This window comes from Grus americana, chromosome 3, assembly GCF_028858705.1.
Source record: "Grus americana isolate bGruAme1 chromosome 3, bGruAme1.mat, whole genome shotgun sequence".
NCBI lineage: Eukaryota > Metazoa > Chordata > Aves > Gruiformes > Gruidae > Grus > Grus americana.
The window spans coordinates 90,443,186-90,469,496 of record NC_072854.1 but is presented as its reverse complement, the minus strand read 5'-3'; the positions used below and the strand labels follow the sequence as shown (position 1 = coordinate 90,469,496).

Genomic DNA, 26,311 nt, shown 5'->3' with positions numbered 1-26,311 from the left:
GAGACATGGTATTTGATAACATTGTAACCTAAATGTGCATATTTAAAAGCTTCTATCTTTTAAGAGCTAGCATAAATTTACACTGTTATCCTGCAAAACTTACAAGAGTTTAATGCTAACAGCCCCCGAATTACTTTACTGCAATTTCTATCAATTTTTTTGTTTTAATCGCACTTGTTCATTTTAAGATCTAAACAAGTTCATCAGGCAAGAAGCCTTGGTTTCCTCTTTCCCACTACCATACCTAGAGGCAGAACAGAAGGCTATCTGTACAAGAAAAATTAGCAATTTAATGCTTTGATGTTCCAAGCATATTTTAGCAACTACCAAATACTATATCCTTTCTGTATTTTAATCTAGACTGAAATCTTGCATAAAGAATGAGTCTCTACACTCTTCAATAGAAGTGATTATAGCAATACTGAAAGCCTTTGTACTGTACCTAATCAAATGAGAGTATCCCTAGAGTGCCTTAATAACAAAATTCATTACTGCAGCATGGTATATTTTCCCTGTTCCAGATTTAATCCAAAAGGATGTTACCCGTTGTTAACTTCAAGCGATACTGAGCTTTCAGGTACTCAAAGTTAGGAGGAAAGCATCAAAGCCAAACAGTGTCATTCAGCGTTTGAGGAACAGTTTAAGACAAAGAAGCAGCAGCTGCCTCTCCCATTCACACTTTCCAAAATCCTCATCACTGCCTTTTTCCTTGTGGAAATTTAAACCAATGTTTTACAAATAGCCCCAAAATGTGTATTTAAGACCACTAAACCTCAGCGATACCTGTTTTAACATCACAGTCATGCTACCAGCCACCAGTCCCAAGAAAGGTGTACAGATTTAGAACTGTTTGCTGTTGATGTAGAATCCTTAAGCTATTTGCTACAAAACACTTGGAGAAATTTTGACTAAAATGAATTGTCAGTGGGCTTATCCAAGAGAGAGATGCATGAAAAGCAATGAAAATGTGATTGGTGAAGACAGTGAAATTAATTCTTACAAATTTATTTTCCCTTTCACATGTTTTTACAATTTAGACTACCAGCCTTTTCCTCCTACCTGGTCTTACAGTAAAACAAAAATTGAAGTGTTGGTGTCATCAGACAAAAGGCTTAACCATGTGCTTAAAACCTCCTACAGATGTACTGAGTTACTGACAGTCAACTACCTAAGCCGCCAAGGAATATCTATCTAGTTGAAGCAGTAGGAAAAGGAGACATCTACTCAAATGCAAATTCTCAGTACCAATAATAGAATTTCCTCTCGTTCTCCCTGCTGTCAGGAACAGGTTACACTTCAGCACTTTTGATCTATCACAAGAGAACGTATTTTCTTAATGGCCCTTTTACCACCAAAACAAATATTCTGTCCACTGTTATCCTGAGCAAAATAGACAACCCTCCCCTCTCCTCAGGATATACCTTCAAGGGTTGGCAGAACAGCTCTACCTTGTCACCCACCTGTAGGTATCTGGAGCCTGTCTGGTGGTCTGCATTACCAGGCCACCTAACTCTCCAGTCAGACCAGAACTCAGACTGCGCAAGAGCATTTTAGGAAGCAAAGTGCAAGAGTGATTCCACCTTGGACGCCAAGAAGAAACCAGGTCTCAGATTTGACCTTGATTCTGCCTAATCAGGGATTTCAGTCAGTTTCTTAGCGAGTATAAGCTGGCCGGAATCACAAAACCCCTGAATCAGACATACTGCCTTACCAAGATTTAATCTCCTCACACAAGTCATGCTTCTATATTCTAATGGTTATGGTAAAGGAATTTTTTTTAGGGAAAAACCCAGCTGATACTGCCATAACTTGTAAGACTCCTATTAATGATGACCTTAATTTTTTCTTCCCTCATTTTGCCTTCCTACCTTTGTTTGATTCAAATCTTTTGCTGTCTAAATGAGAATACCAGCTTAGTGCAATTAATCCTGCAGTTTGTAAGATATCGCTATGACCTTCTTTACATATTTAGTGTTATACACAATTATTTGGACATATTTAACAATACTTTACAGCTTGTCAGTTTATTTACAATCAACATATGGTAAATCAAGTAATCCCCTAGACTCTAGAGGGAAATCTGTCAAGGGTTCCCTAGTGGTATATATTTTCACACTGATTATAATTTGTAAAGTTCACACAGTTTTGTCATCTCTAACCATCTAAGACAGAATTGAATTTCACTGCAGACATGAGCAGTGACATGACACTTGATTTTATATTTTTTTTTACATTAGAAGACCACAGCAGCCCTTTAAAAAAATCATATCCTTACAATATGGCTTATCATGACTATTAAATAAATGCAATTTAAAGAAAATTAGATTAGGTACACTATAAGATTAGAATCTTGCGTGAAACAGCTCTGGAACTGCAGGTGGAGGTGTACAACTGGTCCCTATGCCCATCTCCCCGATGTAACAACACACCCTGGTGTGGAAAATCTAAGTGTCTATATAGTTTCCTAAACTATATGGTTATAAAAGGAGAGACACACAAATGTAATTCAAAGCCCTGTGAAAAAGCTGAATGGGTTTTACATATAACTGATACATAGATGAATCTTGCAACACTTGGAGAAGTAAAAGGTCAAAGACTCTCGTGGCTTCTGTAAGCCTGCTGCAGCCTATCAGCCTGCCATATGGACGCTGAGTTATAAGTACTTTAACAGACTTTGTTAGGTTTGGTCCTGGAGTGGGGAAGCAGGACTCCCAGGGCAGTGCAAATGTTCCTCTAAGGACAAAATTACAGTAATATCAAAGATGATTTTTTAGTCCCCAAACCCATTTCTTACTGAATTCTGAAACACATGGTATTACTTTGTATGCACATGAAAAAACAACATGGTGACCATTCTACCATTTGTGAGCATGTCTAGTAACAAGGGCAAAACAAATTATTAGTTGAGAAAATGTCATCCTCCCTTCTTGGTGTCATCTCCACTTTTATACTGCTGCTGCACTCCTGCCTGGATTCAGAGCCGCAGCGAGCTCTCTCCAAGCTGTGTGTAACACACAAGTGCTTCAGAGGGACAAGCAGAGTCCCAGCTCGAGAGAGGGAATTAGCTGGGAATTACAAGGCTCTCCCAAAAATACATGAATGAGGAGATGAAATACCAAGATTCAAGCGATAAAGCCAGTAAGATCCTTCAACTCCTTCCCTGCACTCCAGCAGCCTGCATATAAATTTAAGTATGCAGATAAACTAACAGTGTTGTATGTTTTTCAGTGGTATTCCAAAGAACCATGAGAATCAATAATACTCAGAGTGAACTGCGGCCAAATATATAGCCATATGAACATTTTGCTGTACATTTTTGCTATTTTCAGAAAACATTTAGATGTCTGCATTATACTATACATTTATTTCTGCCAAGATTCTGTTTGTGATGTAAAATTTAATGCAGTTATTTAATACAGGCCAAACCTTTATCTAAACATTAAAATTTTCAGAGTGGAGGAGGAGCCAAATATTTAATTTAGACTTAGAAACTTCCCCATACAGTTTTTCAACCATTGAAGAACAAACAGACAAAATCATGTCAACTCATATTTAAAGGGATGACAGTCACTACTATATTTGCTAGAAGAGACAGCAGTGTACATGCTAATAATTTAAGCCATTAATTTAGCTTGTGCTAGAAGATGACAGCCTTCTCTTCACGCTGTGCTAAATGAATAATGAATGATACACTCCAAAGCAACTTTAATTTTTAAAGCCAATACTAATACTTACTCACCCATGCCTGATACTTAGAGGTAAACGTGATGATACAGAGTGATACCTTTATCAAAGTATTTACAAAATAAAGCCAATGAACCATTCAGGCTGTGTGTACTACAGAGATGGTGCTTATAGCAGAAGTCTGCTCAGTTTTAGATTGACACTCACTGTCTTTGGATCAAACTGCCACTGCCGCAGGTTTGCAATTGTGGCATCACTCAGCCCTCAGGGTCCCTCACCTTCCGTAGGTCTCCATAGGTACCAAGTAGAAGCTTGTTCCTTCCAGTAATTCACAGAGTCTTAAACCAATCTCCTGAAATCAGGCAGAACAAGCAAGGGAACATGCCTTTGGAAATAAACACTGGTGAAAGCTGGTAACTTCCTCTGAGATGGCTCTGTATGCTCCTCCTTGGGGCTTCGAGCACTGCATTTACAGACACTGTGCTGAAGCATCCCAAACCAGCAAAGGCTGCAGGACTGCTCCCTGCAGCCAACCATCAGCTCTGAACATAAGCTTGAGAGTGCAGCAAATGAAACTGACAGTTGTTTTGTTTTTTAAAGAAAAATAAATTAAAATAAATTAGGCCTCAATTCTTGGGACCCAATTCTAAAGAAAAAAAAAAAATTTGTTTGCAAAGTGCACCATTTCACATAGCAGTGAAGACAATGAGAAGCCATAGCAGCGAAAATGCCTCAGGCCTACCTGGTTGCATTCTAGCACGCTCATGGCAACAGAAAACCAGCTAGGTCATAACAACCATGTGATAAGCAGGGTTCAGAGAACCTTGGAACTGGCAGGATTAACCCTTAGTAGCACATTCACACAGAAGTGTGAAGATGACAGAATTCAGATCTCCCTCAAGCAGTTGTCATGGAGGTGGCCAGGGTGATGTGGAAAGGTAAAGCACAGTTAGGAATGTTAGACACGGGCTTGCTATACTCCACGTTACACAAGTAAGCCATCAGCTTGTTTTGCCCAATGTAACAATTTGCTATGAAGCTCACCTAGCAGATGGTGGTTCAGATGAGGCTGCTTTGCTACACAGCAGTTCTCCGCAGCAGAGGGCTCAGACATCATAGCAATCAAATGTCTCAAATTTGGTCCTCGTGGCAACCTATTACACAAGCCTGACCACTCAAATTAGTGATGGCTTTTGACGCCCTAGCAGTCCAACAAACAGTCATGAGAACTCATCTCATACCTAAATACCTCCATTATCCAGAATTTTCCCAATTTTCCAGTAGACTATTATGGCCTTTGAAAGCAAATGAAATCAAATGCTAACTGGAATCCAAACCCAAAAATGTTCCCCTTCAAATTGTGGATCCAAGTGGACAATCTAGCTCCAACATGGAGCTGACATTTGGTAGACATGCAAGTAGAACTGCTGTTCAGATAAAGGAGAGTTTTGTCTTTGAAAGCAGATCCCAAAATTATGTTGTTGTTCTGGCATCTGACCTAAAAGGGGCAGCAGATTGTCCCATGTCAGTAATTCATGCCAACACTTGCTTATATTCCTGGCAAACCTTCAACTAAAACGCTGAGAATTAAAGCCTTCCACCCCAATGATTCCAGGCTGTTCAGGCTGTTGGTGTTTTCATCCTTGTTGATATAGTGCTTTAAAGACAAACTGTATTATGTTTAAACCAACCCGTGAAAGACAAGATTTCTTTTTGTGCTGATATATCGTAGTAATACAAGAAAATTGTACAAATAATGTAACTGAACCAACCACGGAATTTTTATCAAATTAATCAATTATTAAAATAGTACCAACTGTGCTTCTAGAACTATTCTTAGTTTTCAGATCCTAACCTGACACTGAAAAACTAGTCATACTGTCTTTTATTTTACCAAATGAAAAAGAGCTTCTGACTAGTAGCCACATGCCACACTCACAAAGAAATGTTTTAGACTTCAACTTGGGTAAATAACATGACAAGACACAAGTTTCCATGCCCATTAAATCTAAGCCTAACAGATGACCAGACTAGCAAAAAGATGTAATTGTGGTGGTGAATTTTATACATACATCTATACTGAAAATGGATTACACAGAAGCCAAATATGTTTTCTGTTTTAAAGAAGATTACATATACTATGATCTACATAATATTGCCAGTAAGCATAAGCTGACATTTGTTGGGTATCCAACATAAAGAACTGTTATTTGTCCTTCCTAATTCTGTTTCTTTTGCATTAAATCAGCAAAAAAAAAATCCCACCACAGGTACATTACACGCTTGTTATGCAAGACTAGCGATCTTGTTCAAAAAGGATTAGAGAAATTCATGGGTAAGGTCCAGTCCATCAGGAGTTACTAGAAAGAGTTTCCAATAACGGGATTCCTGCTCGGAAAATCTCTCAGGTATTGGTTGGTAAATATTCTTGTCTTATACTGGCAGGAAGAACATTCTACACACACCTTTTCCTGACATTATATTTACCTTCTTTTCATGATGTTTCAGCTTATGCTTAGGGACAGCACTAAAGTTTGCAGGGAAGGATGGGTATTATTTCCTAACAAGCCATCTTTAAATTGGAAGCAAGTAAACAGAATCAGGAAACCAATTAATTGCTGGAAGCAGAAAATTATTAAAAGAAAGAAATGAAAATTTCTATTGCAGCATTTGCTTTTCCAACTCCCTGAGTCAGGGCAGGAAAAGATGATTCAGCCACTAAAAAACCCCAAATCCTTGGTTCTGAAAACTAGAATGGTGGAAGACACACAGAAACGGAGATGGACAGTTGGTTGTAAAATCTCTACCAGCTACAGCACTTCCCAGAGGCGAAAGAAACATCAGGAAGGTGGAAGTAGTTTTGGCTGTAAAAGTAATACAAAGCTGCATTGTATTTATCCAGAATGTGCAGTTCTTTGTCAAAGAGGACTATTTAGAAGAAAAATTGATTTAGCAGAACAGGTACTGATTGCTACTGAGTAGAACATGAAAAAGACTGCTAAGTCTACATTTTATTCTTCTCCAACATCTATGGCCCAACCAGCTGCGGGGATAATAGGACAACAATACCAAGTTTGACAAAGCAAAACTGTCTTGGAACTGTGGACTACACCAAAATCATCAAGGAAGAAAACCAGCTAACAATTAGCCTGTGCCTGGAATAGAATCTGTGTTTATTATTGCCTTTATACCATTTTACAAAGGGAGTTACCTAGAGGCGGGTCTATGATTACTGAAAGAAAATGTCATTCATGGTTTGTCCGTATGCGTTTCCTTAAAAAGTCAGCTGAACTCTGGAAGGTGTGCAGAAAAAGCTCATACGGCATTATACTGCAACGCTTACACAGCCTGATGGCATCCCAGCTGAGATGGGATATTCAGACACTTTTCCATTTGTTTGCTAATTGCTCTGCCAGACAGAGTTTCTCAGAGGAGGCTGGAGACCCTGAAGTCTGGCATGGATGGCTCCACGGCATTCATTTACAATTTCACATTATCTTCAGCATAGTGCCTTACCTCTGACACCTGTGCTAATGGACAAACTAGCTGTCATAAAATGACCAACATATAGAAGCATGCTTTTCATATGCAGCACCAACAGATACCACTAGTAAAAACTTTTCAAGCTTCTCTATATAGTTAGAGTTCTCCCAACAAAATCTTTTGCCTCCTGAAACTTATTCTTCCTGACAGAACCCAAAGGTTTCTCTCCTAACCACTTAGCCTCTGATGGAAAATCCATTGAGGAACCTGGTCCTTACTCAGCCGGTAAAGCAGCACAGAAGCATATGGAAGATAGCTGAGACATTTCTTGTCAAAGCTACCATTTGGTTTGGCCCTCCCCAGTCCCATTCTTTACAGAATGGACTTCTTCAACAGCTCCTGAGGAATGCTCCTGCCTTCAGACTGACAGCAGGAAATGCACAGTCCTGCAAAATAAAGATTCACCTCATTGAAGAGGGAAAGATTTGAAGCTCCTAGACTCTTGAGCAGCAATCTTCTTTCTGATTAGTGGGCTGTTACTGATGCAGTGACAGGAGCATGCAAATCTACCAGCTTCTTTGTGCCTTACAAAAAATATTCCTTGTAAACAGTACAGTAAAACAGAATGTATACATATCAACATGAATCTAGATCAAACAGATGGTACGTTCTCACTCTGGACTGCAGCACCCCTTCAGATAAATATACAGAACTGAACCTTCTTTCACTTCTATGTTCCTAATATGTAAGTTCAAAATACAGTTTAAATGGTTACGGATGATAAAAGTGATTACCTCAGTCGGTTGGTATAGGTATCTACACAGGTCTTCATTTTAGCCAACAAAGTCCCAACAGAAGCTTGTGACTCCAACTGTTCTTCCTCCTCTTCACTATTTTCTCCTGACAGAGGAAGCAGTAATGGTACCATCGAAGTGCAGGATGCAATAGCACGGAGTAATTCTAGCAGAGCTCGGTAAAGGGGAACATGTCGGGCCATATCCAAAACTAAGAGAGAAAAACAGTTTACAAAAATTACTAAAATTGAAGGCCCTTCCACTCCTAGTACAGATGTTTTAAACAGAAAAGCTAGATTTTAACAATTATTAAAATATTAATGACATTTAATGATAAAATACAGCCATTTATAATTTGTGTTTTAATGGACTTGTACAGAAAAAGAAAGTGTAAGATACCTGGAAAACAAAGGTTAGCAAAAGATACAAGAAGACAAAAGTGCTAACAAGGCATGGAACAGGATTACCACAGGCTATACTCATTTCTGTTAGCTTAGGATAAAATCCTGGCTCAAGCTGTATGCTGACAGTAATCACAAACCAGTATCTATGGAGGAACAATAGTAACCTATGGTGTGGCAGGGTAGCATTTGCTGATTGTAATAGCATAAGTATTAATAAAGAAAGACTTTCATATCACCCACTTTATAGTTATCTTCTCCTTTGGGAAAATTTGTCTGCATTATTGCAGGAATATTTATGGTCATGAAATAAATGAAGTTATCTACTAAGAAGTCTAGCTTTGCTTCTTTTCATGGAGAAAGTATCATTTTAAAAACCATTATGCATTCTTCACAGCATGCAAAGACTCTGAAGAAGATGCAAATTTTATCTGCATACATATGCACCACAAACCAGTAAAGATGAGTAAGAATATATATTAGGCAGGCAAACCTCACTGTCTTAGTGCTGCTCAGTGTGATGTACGTGTCTTATAGAAGTAACTGTGGGTAGAATATAGATATCAGCTCCTCTGATTAGGAAAGGCAGGCAGACACACACAATGCTAATGGATTCTCTAGCACCGCATTGTTTATTTTTCTTTTCCACTTGCTTGGACAAATATGTAATGGCTGTCATTTCAACTGACTTTGTATCATTAATAGAAATCCTGAAAACGTAGCAATACGCAGATACTTTAACACAGCTGCTTCCTCTGTCCCTAGGACATGCTATTTTTAACCTAACTGCAGAAAAGAATTGACTAGTTCAAAGTATTTACAAATGACTGAGTTTATGATAAAATAAATTTATGTTTTTTCCAGAAAAAAACCCCCCAACAAACAAAAACCCCTGACAACTTGCATTAGGACAGAACAAAGCACAGAACTTCAATGTTTCACTTGGCACATCTCACCCTCCAAGCTAAAGCAGATCACAAACTTTCATTTCCTGTCACCAAACCCTTAGCTCTAAATACAGGACGATGGGACAGTATAAATAGTCAAGCAAAATTCAGCAAGCTGGTTTATCCAGGTTTAAAACTGGATTTAGCTCTACTAAGAACTCTTCAATCGACAGCTTGCTATTCATATTTTGAAACTATTACAATGGCACAAAGTCTTAACTGGGTGAAGTTCTGTTGTGTTAAACAGGAAGAAAATTTACTGAAACAAAGCACTTATCCGTCAGGCCTGGTATTATGGCTCTAAAAATATCCTGTGTCAAAATATTCCATAAATTTAAAACAAACTCCATTGACTTTAAACATTGGCATTAAGAAAAGCAGTTTCAATTACATGTCAATTCTTAAATTTCATATATATATATCTATATCCATTCCTCATGCTCAGTCTCTAGTAAACAATAATTTCCAACAGAAAAATCCCCACAATGTTTCAAATGGACTTAAACACAAATAAATCAGATGATGTGTGAATTTAAAAAAAAAAAAGGAAAGAAAGAAAGAAAAAGAAAGAAAAAGGGGTGTGGGGGGAGAGCAGAGCAAAAGAAAGGAAGAAACAGAGACCATAAAACCCCACAGACACCACCTCCCACCTGTAGTGCTACAGATCAAGCGGCTCCTCAATTTAATCAATAGCTGTTTATTATGAAGATAGTGAGTGCAGGAGAGATATGACCTCTTAGATAACCACAGCATTTCACTTCTGGAAAGCTTTTATTTATTTATTTTAACCATGAAATTTTCATGAGGCCAGAATATATAATTTCAAATTCTTCAATGCCTGCTTGCCCTCTTCTTTGCTAAATGGATAGTTAAATTCAAAATTACTTCCATGAGGGAAACTGAACTGACATAACTTTAAAATGGGAATGTTTTCCAGAAAGACAGGAGAGAATTTCTGGGTTTAGCAGATTTGACTCACTTGCACTGCTTTGCAATTGTTCCCATGTGAAACAAATCAAATGCATTCACTTGGTTTCAATTTAAACAATCTTTTAGGGAACAACTACCAATTTCTTTTACCTTAATGCTACAGTCTTCTAAACTCAATTTCTTGATACCATTATGTGTCTTACACTATTTTTGTCCAAGGCCTTTATTATACTTACTAAGGATTATGACCCATGCAAGTGTGTTTGCCCAAAATGCCAGGATTCCCTGCTCCCATCTAAATACTAAAAATGTCTATCAAGACTGGATAAGTATCAGAAAAACTTAAAGAACTCAAAACCGGCAAATTACTGTTTATTACCTTTATTTGGCAGTTCATCTACTCCTTGTGCCTACTTTGCTTTCAATTGAAAGAGAATGCCAACCTGACTACAGTGTATGTTTTCTGCAGATACAGCTCTGCTTCCTGAAATAGGTTAAGACAACTTGAGCATTTTTTTTTAATCTCTATATTTACATGTAATTAGATGTTCCAAACTGGATAACACTCAATTTTTAAGACAGTATGTTTAAGTCACTAGGACTACAAGACACTCCTCTGTAAAATAACCCCCTGGCCCAGAGGTACCATTTGTTAACACTTCCATCTCCTCCTGCTGTGGCCGGCTGTATCTACAGATGTCCTAACAGCATCTTTCTGGACTGACACAGGCTTAGCAAGTCCAGCAGTCCAGAGCCTCAATGCTCAGGTTGTACCACTCAGACTGCATCACCATCTTTACTACTTTTAGTGTTTGCAGCATATTTAGTCAGTTGGAATTTATGATGGATGTCTTATGTATCATTATTTATCTATTTGGGGAGAGCATTTCAGAAATATAAATGATACAGCTTTGTAAAAAAAATACTTAGATCCTGTAATGAAGTCCTTTAAAGGAACTGAATTAAAATACTAAAACCTCTAATAAAAATATAAAAAATAAACCTGCAAATTAACAAATCCTATTTCCATCAAATAGAAGCAAAGGAATCTCTGGACAAAGAGCTATAATTTGAATAGCATTAGCACATCTTAAATATTTCAAAATTTTTTTGTATGGGTACTTCAATTATATAAGGTGGCACTAACAACATTTGATTTATATGGGCACACGCATAAGCACAGCAAATTGCAAATACACAGCATTCCTAAGAAAATGAAAATGGGAGATTAAAAATCTTGGCTTTGTAAAAATGACAGATGGATATATTATCCAGGATCTTCTGTTATCCCAAAGTCAAAAACGTTTTTAAATAATGACAAGTATCTTTTCCAAACAGCTCAGTTTGGTGCTCTCAGACTCCCACACTGAGTATGCCCAGACCATCCTGGCTGTTAGGCACACACAAAGTGTGGGGTCTTTCACATCTGTCCATTTTAGTGCTGTTGGTGCTCCCCGATTCTGCAGGGCAGTGAACTGCTGAGGAAGGTTCAAGCCCCAGTACCAGGGACCAGTTCAGAAGTTCCCCTTTGTTGACTCTCAAACAGAACTGCTGCCCAAGAGAGCCCAATTGAACTTTTGCTAGATTTCCTGAGCATTTCTTCAAATGACTACTATATGTCACATACTTACATCAAAAGAGAGGTAAAGATTATATTATTTTATTATTAGACTCAGAGCAGGGACTTGGACTCAGGTTTTATCCTGCTTCCTGCTGCCTTAAACAGGGCCAGCAGGACAGGGCCGCCTGGCAACAACAGTGTTGTCTCAGAAAAGGCTCCAAAACCAGTGCCTGGAACGTAGTTTTTGTACCGCCTGACCCAGTCTGCTTCCCCTGTGAGCTTCCTATGTGCTTCTTAACTTGCATTCAGTAAATACACGTCAAGGTCTCACCCTTTGGCTATACCAGTAGTTAGCCAGTTCAAACAGCGGAGCACGAAGCAGAGCACAAGCTAAAAACTGCTGCTGAACCTGGAGCGCGAGCAGCCAGCTGCAGGAGACCTGTAAAGCAGCCCGGGAGGCAGCTGTGACAGCCCAGGGTGAGGGCAAGGGACTGGGAGGTGACAGAGAGCAGCAGGGCAACACTACCACAGGGTGGGTGGCAAGGAGATGACAGCAGTGCTCTTGAAGGTTGGAATCTCAGCACTACCACAGACAGCTGATTTATTAGCACCTTTATTACCACCTTTGTTTTATTAAAATTATGAGTTCTAGAAGGATGAGCAAGCATGTCCAAAAAACAGGCCAATGTCTTATTGTCCTTGGTAATTCATAGAATACCAGCTTAGAAGGGACCTCAAGGATCACCTGGTCCAACCTTTCTTGGCAAAAGCTCCATCCAGACAAAAGCACCGTCTGGACAAGATGGCCCAGCACCCCATTCAGCCAAATCTTAACAGAGTCCAATGTTGGGGAATCCACCACTTCCCTGGGGAGATTATCCCAATGGCTGATTGTTCCCATTGTGAAGTTTTTTCTGCTAAAGTCTAATCAAAAACTCCCCAGGAGTAACTTGCACCTGGTACCCTTCATCTTTACCATGCAACTCCTTGCAAAAAGGGAGTCTCCATCATCTTTGTAGCCATCCTTTAAGTACAGGAATCTGGTGATGAAATCACCCCTAAGCCTTCTTTTCTCAAGGCTGAACAAACCCAATTCTCTCAGCCTTCCCTCATATGGCAGGCTTCCCAGTCCTTTGATCATCCTGGTGGCCCTTCTCCAGCCTGTCCACACCTTGTTTGTATAGCAGGGACCAAAACTGAACACACTATTCCAGGTGTGGCCTGACAAGCCACAGTAGTAGAGCGGGATAATGACTTCTTTATTTCTGCTGGTGATGACCTCGTTGATGCAACCCAGCATCCTGTTGCCTTCCTTTGCTGCTGCGGCACACTGTTCACTCATATTGAACTTGTTGTCCACCAGCACCCCCAGGTGCCTTTCCACAGAGCTGCTCTCCAGCCAGGTGGATCCCAGCCTGTGCTGCAGTCCTGGATTATGTTTTCCCAGGTGCAGGACCTTTGTCCTTGCTGAACTTCATAAGGTTCTTGTCAGCCCACTCTTCCAGCCTATCTAGGTCTTCCTGCGGGGTGGCTCTCCCTTTCAAAGTGTCTACTTCCCCACTCAGTTTGGCATCGTCTGCAAACTTCATCAGGGTGTACTTGATCCCATCATCCAGATCAGTTATGTAGATAGTAAACAGCGTTGGGCCCAATAATTAGCAAGGAAGTTCACTGTAGCCTTTCTGGACAACAGGCAGCATGCACATATATTCTCACAATCAAAGGAAGTGTCGCCTTTGGATGGTCTAAATTTGTTGTGTTGCATTTACGAAATGCAGAAATCTCTGCCATTTACTAAGATAGGTAAGGATAGCAAACATCTGGAAAACATTTCATGGTTTAGTGGGATAAGGTCTTATCCCTCCCTCCCATTCCTCTAGGTAATAAAGGTAAAGTTTTACTAAAATCACTACAATTCAGTTAGCCTCTTGCCACAATATTTGCAATTTAGAAAGACACTGAAGGCTAAATAGGTAAAAAATAGACATTCCATAAAACCAGATCTCCCTTATATGCTAATTACAAGCAGTCTGATTTGGGGGGAGTGGTGGAGGAAAGAGGAGTCTGACTGAAGTTATTTTAAGAAGTCTTGACTTTCAGAAATTGCTCAGCATCCTGTCTTTTGAAAAGTGCAGTCTTTCACAAATGCCTAAAGGTCATGAGATATTAAGGCACTGATCACATTTTTGAAAACTTCTAGACACAGCCTACTTATTCCTGGAAAACAACTGATTAACATTCAAAATTGTGTGTGTGATTTCAAAACACTTCAATTGCTTTCCACACATCTATTTATTCATCACCAATACAGATCTATTCCTTACAAAGACCTAAGACTACCCATATGCAATTACAACCTTAATATAATGAAAAAGCATATGAGGGCAGGTAGTTTCATAGGATCAAGGTATCACCTTAAATTGCATATATATGTCTGTAATAAGATAATGGCTCAATACTCCTTTGCTTTCTTTTAATATTACACAATACTCAAACAAAGAATAGCCAGGCCTAATGGCCCATTAAATGGATAGTACTGAACAGCAATAAATTTTTTTTGCAATTCATTTAACATCCTCAGTACAACTTAACTGGCTATGAATAAGATTATGAAACTTATTTCCATTGCAAGGATATTTAAAACACATCACAAAGAATATGCATTTATTTTAAAATAAACAAAACTATTAATATAGCATATCCACTATATAAAAAAATCTTCACACTTTACAGCAGATTAAAGAAACCAAGACAAGAATAATTTGTAGGAAAATGATGAAAATTTCTGCTTTAGCTGCATCTAATATGAAGGCCGCCTCACACTGTGATTCGCACTGTGACCAAACTAAGAATTCTTACCACCCCAAAGGAACCTACAAGCTGGATGTAAAATATTGACTGTTTTTTCTTATGTGTAACTTTTTCTTTTTTTTATTTCTGACCAATATCAATGACCAACTTTCTGCCTCTGTTGAAGGAAAGAAGGGCGTGCTGGCAGCCATTCCAGAAGGCACCACTGGAAATTCTTTCCAAATTACAGCCCTTTTGTTTTCTCAAACTGACCTGCAACTGCAAACATGAGAGGAATTGTCATGAATGGACAATTAAAAGGAAATAACTGAGGATAAAAAGGCATTCTGGAGAGAATGCCTATCTAAAACCAGGAAATGTAAATTTCAACAAAAAAAATTCTTGCAAATGGCCACAAGCGTGGCTTACATTTAACAGATCAGAAGAGGGGAAAAAACAAGTTAAAACTTGAAATGAACAAATTGACCTCTATAATCAAAGATGAAGTTGAATTCTGATTTTATAATTACGCTCTCATCTTCCATTCCAAGAGGCCTCCTCCTTGCATGGGGTAGAGTTGACCCAAGAGACGCCTTCAAATCTCATTTCTTATTTTGTTTTGGATCTATTTTTCTCCTATTTCAATGAGAGACTGTATCTTCCTGGAAAGATGAATGATTGTATTTTGTTATATATTTAATAAGTAACGTGAAAGAACACCACTGACAGTATGTAGAGCAGCTATATTATAAAACTGTTCTATTCACATCATGCACGAATACTCAAAATTTACTACAGTGTCTCCAAACCTCCCCTGCAAAAAACCCAAGAAAATACCTTTGTATTCCAACACACCTATTTTTTCTTTTATAGTAACAAATTTTAAAGGACATTGGTCTCATCAATTTAAGAAGCTAAAAGTAAAATAAGACATTCTCATTGCCATGCTACTTTCTAAAAAGTTTAAGTCCAATGTTAAGATCATGACTGCAGTACCACACACACCTGCCATTACATTTTTCTATTTTATTTTACCTTTTTTAACTCTGAATAATTTAAAAGTAGATCTTAAAGTTCTGTCAATTTTATACCATTTCTAAAACACACTTAGTAATTACTGAGGACGTATTTCTGATGCCTCAGTATGTTATTCACAAACCTAAAACCCATAGCCATGATTAAATTAAAGACTTCAGGATCTCATTATCATATTAAAGACTCTCAGTAGCTACAAACACGGCTGCTCAAAAAAGCCACACAAAGCAAACACTCATTTTGTATCTTCAATTAAAACCTTCAGACAGAGTCTTGTGGCCACAGATACTGCCAAGCATGAGTGAGACACGCTGTCTTTCCAATAGGGCCACATGTCCCTTTGCTAAATATTTTAAAACCAGAGTAGTTCCTCAGTGCCTCAGCCCCCCTTTACTGCATCTTTGCAAACATATGATCTATGAATGCAGTCCACGCTGCAGGCAATAGTGTCAGTTCCAAATACGTCATGCTCTGCTGCCTCTTGATTTTCTGTTTCAGAATCAACCCAGGGCAAGCCTCTTTTATAATAGGCCTAATTAACACCCTGTGTTCTGTTCCATTTTGGTAGAAAAAAAGACTGCCTACAGAGTATTTCAAAATCAGATCTCTTTAAGAAAACATTAGCCCTCAGGTAAAAATAAAACAAAAGCTTTCTAAATATTGCCATCTTGTAATAATTTAATTAGCTTGTCTTTTTCTTCACTTTTCTTTTTAGGAATAACACAAGCATTTTTACAGTACCATTTTGAGTATCAGAAAAAATGGCATCAGCAAAGACTAGTCCCCTTGCATAATGAAGCAGCAGCAGGAGGGCTTAAGCCCCCTTACAGGTCATGAGTTACAAATCCTGTGTCAGAGCACTAAAACAATGTAAGAAGGGTGGGCCTCTGAATTTGATGTGTGCAGTGTCAGGCTCAAAGTTGATTATTATTATTGTTCAGATACAGCCTCAACATTTTGCTCTTCTGATGTCAACACTGCCGATTAGCAGTCAGAAAAAGAAAAATCAGATCAAATATTAGAAAAGGTGAAGACAAATTAGAAATTACTTAATGAAACCACATTCAAACATTAGTACCACTTCAACACCATGTCCATTTTTCCCACTCAAAGAGACAGGACAGAACTGGAAAAGGAACGAGAGAAACGCAACTAAACAACTCAAGGTACAGAATGAGCTGCTGTACTATCTAAAGTTAAATAAACTAAGACTTTGCAGCCTCAGTGACTAATGAAGGGTATTAAAAAGGGTTTTTTTGTAATTATGAATGGTAAAAAAAGTGAATAGAATTGGACTGATCGCTAGGGCCACTTGTAAAGGAACATACACTACACAACACATCACCGTTAAGCTTTGGAAAAGCTTAGCACTAAATGCTGGGGCAGTAAATATTGTTACAGGTTCAAAAGTAGTTGGGTAAATTCATAGAATCATAGAATGGTTTGGGTTGGAAGGGACCTTAAAGACCATCTAGTTCCAACCCCCCTGCTGTGGGCAGGGACACCCTCAACCAGACCACATTGCCCAAAGCCTCATCCAACCTGGTCTTAAACACTTCCAGGGATGGGGCATCCACAACCTCTCTGGGCAACCTGTTCCAGTGCCTCACCACTCTAACAGTAAAGAATTTCTTTCTAACATCTAATCTAAATCGACCTTCCTTCAGCTTAAACCCATTACCCCTTGTCCTGTCACTACACTCCCTCATAAACAGTCCCTCACCATCTTTCCTGTAGGCCCCTTCTGGTACTGGTAAGCTGCAATTAGATCTCCCCGGAGCCTTCTCTTCTCCAGGCTGAACAACCCCAACTGTCTCAGCCTGTCCTCATAGGAGAGGTGCTCCAGCCCTCTGATCATCTCCGTGGCCCTCCTCTGGACTCTCTCCAACAGCTCCATGTCTCTCCTGTACTGGGGCCCCCAGAGCTGGACGCAGTACTCCAGGTGGGGTCTCACCAGAGCGGAGTAGAGGGGCAGGATCACCTCCCTCCACCTGCTCGTCACACTTCTTTTGATGCAGCCCAGGACACGGTTGGCTTTCTGGGCTGCAAGCGCACACTGCTGGCTCATGTTGAGCTTCTCATCAATCAGTACCCCCAAGTCCTTCTCCTCAGGGCTGCTTTCAATCCATTCCTCACCCAGCCTATAGTTGTTCATGTAAGAACAGACCATCAAGGGTAATAAATGAGACAATACCCTTGGCCACATACTAGCAATACCCGGGCAGCATTTGTATATCAGCCCCATCCCTATATTCTCCCGTTGGCATCTGTAATTGCCCACTATTGGTGATAAAGTAATGGGCTAACAACCTTGGTCTGTTGGGCATTGCTTGTCTTATAAGTGTCTTCTAGGAAACCTGGACAAAAATAACAGTTTAACTGCAATATAAAAGGAAAATTGTGTTCAATTATAGGGGCAAAATGCATTGCTCAAATTACCTGGAATTAGTGTAGCAATGTGGCTCAAGGGAGCAGACTATTGCTCTTAACTATTTCTGGTTTGCTTATTTTTAAACAATATTTGATTTTGGTGAAGTTAAGTATTTGCAGGAAAATTTTGTTTAGAAGCGAAGTCAAACAACACTTTAAAACTTGTCAGAAATGGATCCATGAATCCAGAAAAAAAACTTTGCCAGAATAAGCATGAGGCATTATTTCATTAGGCTAGTGTGTACAGTTGAGTAAACAGACACAATTTCCTGTATTTTGCAAGGACAAGAAAAACAAACCCAAATGATATAAAAGACAAAAAACAAACTGAGCTTTTAAAGTGACTACTAAAACCATGTGTGGTCCCCAGTTTTGGAGATCTCCATGTCCCAGATAATGGAATCCATTAGAGAGATCACCTTCTGCTATTAAATAGTGCTCCAAATAATCTTGAAAAGGTGCTCAGGTAATGCAGGGATGCTTCTTGGATGCTACAGAGCCACCTAGCATGGGGGGTGGGGAATACATCATCAAGTAAGAATAATTAATGAAAACTAAAAATGCAAAATTCTATATTCATTGGGTTTGTTTGTTTGAAAAAAATGGCCCAGTAGGTATCAGTGTAGAAAGGATGTGAGCAGAATACTGCAGAGGAAGTTCATACTGCCACGGGATTCAACCCCACTGCAACTTTTAAGAATCTCTGCTCTGAAGGATCACTGGCTTGTACCGAACATCAGTTCTTTTAAACCAAGAAAATATGAAGAAACACAATTAAAGCATAAAACTATGACCAAATCATGTTTGTATCCAAACAAGTGTAAGGAAGCATCAATGTAAAGCTACAGGATTGCTCTATATTATCCAATAAATACATAATGATATAAAGAAAGGCATAGATAAAAGAAAGATTTAAAAAAAGATACAAAGAAAGATATATATCAAAGAAGGCATTCAGATACTGCAGGAGAATAAAGTTTTTTGTCTGTTCAGGGGATGAAAAAAAATTTCATTATTTATACAACTCTTTACTATGTCATTTAGTAAGATAAAAAGGACCAATAGTTTCTGTTTGAGATAGATGTAATGAAATAAATCTAATATTAAAGGTAAGCTAGAAGTGTCAAATTCATCTTCCACTTAGCCAAGAAAAATATTTTCTGTAGAGAAAAAATACAAGACATACATATTCTGCAGACAAAACCTTTCTTGAATAAGTAAAAATAAACCCAAAACAAATCAGATGCAAGCTTGCCTACCACCTCATGTTAAGTGTCTCAAGTACAGGCACTCCACAGAGATGAAAGGAAAGGTATTGCTACTCTAAGAACATGAAGCAGGATTTTTAAAGGAAGTTAATCTGGCTTTCATCATCCCTGCACTGAAGGAGGGAATAGTGATTTCACTATTTTTGGCAGAGGAGTGGGTGAGCAGCCACCTTGAAATGGTCCTCAGTCTGAGCATTACCTCTTCCAGCCCATAAAACAGTCACTAGTATTTTCGAATAAGATGGGAATTGAAAATAAGATGGAAACCTGCCATTTCATTGCACATGCTGCAGAAATTGATGTGGAAATTCAAAATTAGATAATGAAGTTGTGGGGTGTTTTTAAACCATTACTTCAGCAGATGGAAAAAGGCCAAGACTTGGATCTTCTGTTCTAACTGTCAGCAAAGGATACCAATGTTGTTACTGGAATGAAAGGACATGCAGTTCCTGTGCTTTATGGCAAACTTTCCATATGTGTGAGCACACTTACAAGACAATGTCCTCATAGAACAGAAAGGAGACTACTTAGGAATATCGTTCTGCCTCAAATATCTAATTATTTCACTTGGCCAAGATGGCAGAGCCCCTGTACATATCCAAGCTAGAACCTTTATCACTTCAGCATATTTTCTAGAGAATAGTTGGTTGTTTAAATACCAAGATGAACTTGTGGTAAACACACCAAGTGCAGGCTGAGGAAAAAAATTTAAACCTAATAGCCTCCCTGAGTCTAAGTTAAGTGAAAGGTGACTCCTTGCACTCACTGCATATTGAAAGTGCCTTCGAGTGCAAATAGCTATGTGGTAAATTTATCAACCAGTTTAACTGAGCACCACATATGATGGGGAGAATCATCTCTGTGCCCCAGACTTGTGGAACAGGAGAATTTGCACCTTCTGTGCAACCTCATGCAAGTTCCTGCATCACTTATTAAAATGGATGATACTCCATTATGTTACAGTATAACAATAAAAACTAACTCAAAAGAAAGAAAATATTCTTTTGTTAATGAGCAGTACTATCTTGAAGTTGTCCTCTAGAGATGACAAGAAGATACAAATAATATTAAAAAAGCTAGAGTTTGTGTGTTGGAATAACTTACCATAGATGAACTCTTTTTCTAGACTAATTCCTTCCGCCACAGAGATGTTTCCTTTGACTTGTACTCAGTACTACAAACACACTCAGAGAATAGTAAGGAAGGAAATGCTATGAATGGGAAGTGTCTGCATAAGAGTATGGGAAATGCCAGATACATTTACAATATTTTATTTTCAAAAACAGGAGAGAAAACAAGAACACAAAAGCAGTAAGAGACAAGTGAGTGCCTGGAATAATGAAGATCTATCATTTGGCCAAATAAATGAGACTTTCAACTGCTGAAGACAAAAGCTGGCCCTCACCTCAATGTGCCATTAAGTTCCTCTTCAAATGCCTGCCGAGCTACACATCTCAGCTGACAAAACTCTTCCTTGATAGTACAGTGGCTCACTCTTAGGAACAGCAAAGTAAAAATGTCTAGAACTAACCCTGGCAATCTGCTCTGAGCATGAATAGAAAGGGATTGCTAGTTTGTTTCATCAAGAAATTTTTAGCAGCTTATCCAATTATGCTGCCACTAACTGACAAAGCCACTAATATGGAAAAAGAAAAAAAAATCGAAAATGCATTACTTACAGTCCTTTCAGGAGTTTCTTGGGTGTACCAATAAAATATTTGTTCCCCAAAAGTGGTTACTGTATCTTCAGCAACAAGGATGAGGAAGGCATGAGAGTTAAAAACAAACAAACAAAAGATGGAAAGAAGCAAATCGTACATTTCTGTGATAGAATATGGAACCATAGGACATCTAGTATGGTGTCATATTCTCTTTCCAAAAAGGACTGTGTCTGTTGGTAATGAGAGGAATCATTTTAAAAACAATTCTTAATGCCTCCAGTAAAATCTGTGACTGTCCGTAGCATGTGGCGCTGCACAGCAATCTATTCCAGACACCCAGCACTCATATTCCCAAGCATGATTACCAAGTTTAAATGAAACCACTTGAGATGTACTGACTGAAGTAAAATAAGAAAAAATGGAGGCCCAGTAATATTTACCATGGAAATTTTGAAAGATGCAATATGGCATCTCAAATTTTAAAGGCCCTGCCAAATGTCTTTACCAATTACCCACAGAGGGAAAACTGGTCTAGTAATAACAGACTCCTGATCTTGTCCTACAAGCAGGTATATAGCTACCAGTGTTGGCTTCCAATTAACAAAGGGAAAAAAGGAACTCCTGGATGAAACTCTCATGGGCCGTAGCAATGAGATAAATGGACCAGGCAAGCTTAAGGATAGGCTCCCTCCACTTTAAACAAGGCAGAAGCTTTACTGCCTTGTACCTTGAACAGTCACGTCAGTCACCTGTACTGTTTTCTGTAAATTAAACAGCTGTCAAGATGGTGACAGTCTATTGGCAGAGAGAATTTCAGGGAACCCTTATGGCCAAACCCAAACACTTTTGAAGACAACACCTTTTATTTCTTAAGTGAGTAATTCAAAATAAACATACGGAAACTAACTTCAGGAGTGAAATGCACACCAGCTGCATCTCATGTATGATTTGTTAGCTTCTATACATCTTTGTATCAAGGATCAGCATCTAACTGCATTGCTCCTGAAAGCTTATTAAAAAAGATAATTCATCTGTGGGAGGCAGGAAGGCAAACACCACAGTTTAGTTTCCTTTTACATAAAACACACTACACAGTGGAGTGCAAAGCATCAAGGTAAGGGCTCTCAAAAAAAATATCTCTCATGTTCGTACCAGAAGAGTGATGTCTAAGTGGATCCAAAGGGGAATAGTGGAAAAAATCACAGGTCCTTGGCAGGCAGATACAGATACATAAGCAGTCTGTTGTTCACACTTTCAAGACAGTCATACTATCCTGTAACCAGAGAGGTCCAGAACTTCACAGGGGTCTCCAGATGAGAAAGAAACCTTGTTTAGTAATGCTTTCAGGATTGCCCTGTAAAGCACCTTCAGTGGTTCCATCATTTGGAAAAATTTCTGTGATTTAGTGCTGATAAAAACCAATAGACAAAAAACCCCACTCCACTCTTGATTCCAGAGTACTGTTTTTCTGAAAAGTACTCTGTATTACTTATCATCAGGACAAAGAATATGTGGGTGAGGAGGAGAAGCAAGAACAAGGTGAGATGCGAGAAGACCCATTGAAATCTAGCCTTTATCCCTCCTATTTCTCACCTGATAATTTCTTGGCTATCCTTCCCACAAAACTCCCCTTCCTTCTGGAAAATCTACCATGCACTTTAATTCAGTGTGATCAAGTGAGGGGGGCCAGAGGTTGCAAGCTAGTCAGAAGCATGCTCTGTACATGCAGCTGCAAAATCCACCACCAGCTGTGTAAATCAATGAAGAGCTCTCCAGTTAATGGATTTATGTTTAAAAGCCATATAAAACAACATGCAGTACAGAAACAGATAAAAATTGAAGCAGAAGTTACAGTCTCTCAGTGATCTTTGCTAAGTAATGATTTGTTGAAGAAAATATTTCCATTAGCTCTTTGAAGTATGTGAACTTCTGTCTTTAAAGGACTAAGCGCTTTATCTGTCATGCAATCCAGTATCCAATTGCAGCCCAAATCTAAGCTGCTTTGTTCCTCATAACAACTAGGTTTTTGATTCTCAAAGATCTCAATGCCATGATGTTTCCATACATACTTCATAACTACTCCGTATAAATTACAACACGTTTCTGCAACACAGTAGAACTAGAAGAACACATTTACAATTTGGTCTTTCATAAATCTTTTCTATTATTAACCCAATGGATAATTGGTTTTGACATTTAAAAAAATTCTATTACTAAAGTTCTACTCCAAAAGCACTACTAGGTAATAGTCTGCTACTTTAAATGTTTTGAAAATCCAATAAGTATGTATTAATACTCTTTTGCAATAGAAAATAAGAGATTTCATGAGATAATAATTTCATCCTCTTATTCCAAAACTATTTCCAACTAAAGATGACAAATCAGAGGAAAGAAATGTGGCAAAAGGTGCTGGGATAATGGTATCTTCTAGGTTTGTTTGGTTTGTTTTTTTAAGATCAGTCATCTGGAAACTCACATGGACTAGATTTGTTCTTTCTCACAAGGTAAGGTGCTTTAAGGGCTTTGGAGAAAGAGGAACTTGTTTTAGTGCTGTTCTGAGAGCCATGCTCCTGGACTAGGATTAGTTCTCACTACTCTGCATCCCTTTACTTGCCCAGTAACGAGCCAACATCCACTTCATGGACTCCTCTAACACAACAAAATTTATGAACATGACAACTCAGAAACTTGATATTTGAAAGCCCTAATACTCCTCCAGAAGCATGCAATCTACACTCAAACCTGTGTGAAGAAATAGTTCCAGACACCTGCTGTCTTTGACCAAAACCTTTTGAGCTGCAGAGAACAGCACTGAATCATGACTGAAGCATTTTAAAAGTTACTAATAACTTTTTAAAGGTACCGTACCCATAAAAGAGATGCTTTTTGACACCAGTGAAGAAGAGAAAAATGAAGATTACTTGATGTCCCATGTGAGCCTAGAGACTGAAATAGAGAAAAAAGCCTCTTGCCTTTTTTCCATCATTCCCTTCCACCACATCCAGGTCACTACACATATTTGGGGCTGAAACCCTCAGCTCTAACTCAGGAACATTCATCAGTCACCAACTTCTGAGTGGCTTCATTTCATCAAGAGAGTGATTAAAATAGTTCCCTCAAAACCAATATGTGACATGCCACTTGACACCCTCCAAAGGCAGATTGGCTCAGTTTTTCCTAAACCATTACTCAACTGTCAAACTTACCACTTTTCTTGATAAAATACCGGCGTGCATTCTGACTGTATTCACAGACAATAAAGTAGTGGTTGAGCTTGACTGGTGTTAAGTGAAGTTGGTGTCGAAAGGGGGGTGGTAGAAGAACAAGTACTACTCTGTGTCCGTTGAATTGATTTCTTAACAGAACTGTTTTAAAGCAAGTGAGAGAGACTGGAACAAGTAAATTTCTGCTAAGTGAAGACTGACAGGTGGGAACAAACCAGAGGAACTTCTGTAGTTAAGTTATGAGAAAATGCTGAATGTTTCCAAGGATATTCTGTGTCAGTAACTAAGTTACAAAATCAGGAAAACACCCCAGACAATAGCCAAAAGGCACTGAAGTTCCTCAGTCAGAAGGAAAACAAGATGTAGACACATAGGTCAAGTGTCAAAATCCAGTCAATGCTGAGATGAAACACATGAAAGAGGTGTGAATAGTAAGATATCTAAGAGTAACTTATGTTGCTACAAATAAAGGATCTGAGTTCTTCCTCTTTTTTCAAGAGTAGTAAAAAAATACTTTGAAACCTGGCTCAAACTGGCCATGCTCATCACTGCTGACTCAAGGGCACCACATAATCAATCTATATCATAAAAAATAGGCTATTAGCTCCCACATAGAAAACAGTAGCCGTGTTTACTTCTCAGGAGAGATGGGGGGGGGGGGGAGGAGGAAGAAAAAAAAAAGGAAAAAAATAAGGAAGAAGGAAGGAGCACGGATATCCACCTCTCGCTTATTCTATGTAAACCTTTTCATCTTAATTTGTGCATACTACTGCATTTCCCAACAGACACAGCTTTGCGCTACTGTTCTGCAATTTAACTGAAGTGTCAAATCTCATAAAGAGAAGTTCATGAAGGTTGTCAGAGAAGAAAACTAGAATGCATCACCTACAGGATGCACGTGCTACTACATTTCAAGGAGTTGCCTGCATCTTAGGGAAAATGCAGAGTAACTACAAGGGAAAACAGTTTTCATGGACAACTGATGTATGATCTTTTGGATTTCATTACAGCATTTCTATCTAAACAGATTTTTAAGTCTAGACAGCTCTTACATTTTTCTTTCCATTTTCTCCTTCAAATCTTCCTTTACATTCTGCTTTAACTTGCCATCTTCTTCAGAGCATTTGCTCTCTATAAGGGCAAACAGCATCTGACTCAACACATGCTATTTGAATGAAAAAATATAGCATATAGAATAAATCTTAGAGTACATGAAAATCAAAATTATATAAGTCCATAAAAAAATACATGAGGGAAAAGAAAACTTACACTTTGGTTAAGAGTACTTTTTCCTTTTGTAAATGTGACATTATGGGTGTACCACATTACTCATAGCAGTAGTGTATAGCAGCATAATGATCACCTAAGGATCAAGACTGTTAATCATTGAATTTATACCACTGTGTTTTTACAAGATAGCCTGGCAACTTCCACTTGAAGTATGAATAACTTTAAAATATGACATACATTTGTATTGCCTAAGGTCTATTCCCATGCAATACAAATGCTCAAACATCACCGGTAATGAACAGAATGACCTCTAATCAACAGAATTTGTTATGCTCTTGGGATGCTACATAAATCAGTTACCAAGGAGTTGCCAAAGTCTTACTAAGTGCTTGAAAGCTCTGCCTAGATGGAAGTAACAGACTTAAATTTAGGACATTTTTGGATATCAATGTCCAAACCTAAATACTATGTAATCATGTAATGTTCACCCCAAAACAGGTGGGTTTATTACTGACTTGTATAAAATGCACTCCCATACTCTAATCTTATTTTACACAAGATGTAAAATATCTTCCCATCTTTCCAAATATAATCAAATATTATGGATAAATCATGGTCTTTTCAAATCAACCTATATTACTCACTTGACTCGTGAGAAACGCGAGAAATCTCGCATGACATTTCCTCTTCGTACTGAAGATGTACCGTAGCTATAAGGAAGTTATTTGCAAATCCCAGCTTTCACCCAGCATGGATGAATTCCTCAAGTTTCCTATAATTGAGAAATGTTAAGCCTGACAATCTTTCTTTTCTTCTTCCCAAATAGCAACTCTTTGCCAGCACTGGCAGCTTAAGCAGCTACTGACCCATCCC

At 38.6% G+C, this 26,311-nt stretch overlaps 1 protein-coding gene across 7 annotated transcripts in view; it reads right to left on the bottom strand.

Moving 5' to 3' along the window:
- BIRC6 (baculoviral IAP repeat containing 6) overlaps positions 1 to 26,311 on the bottom strand; it is a 188,518-nt gene that overhangs the window by 14,943 nt on the left and 147,264 nt on the right. For 6 of the 7 annotated variants that reach the window (XM_054820680.1, XM_054820685.1, XM_054820682.1 and 3 more), the window contains one exon: positions 7,962 to 8,172. In XM_054820680.1, the coding sequence (XP_054676655.1) occupies positions 7,962 to 8,172 (211 nt within the window). Of the gene's footprint in view, positions 1 to 7,961; positions 8,173 to 15,109; positions 15,253 to 26,311 lie in introns of those variants that run through there. The other variant, XM_054820688.1, reaches the window with a different exon arrangement.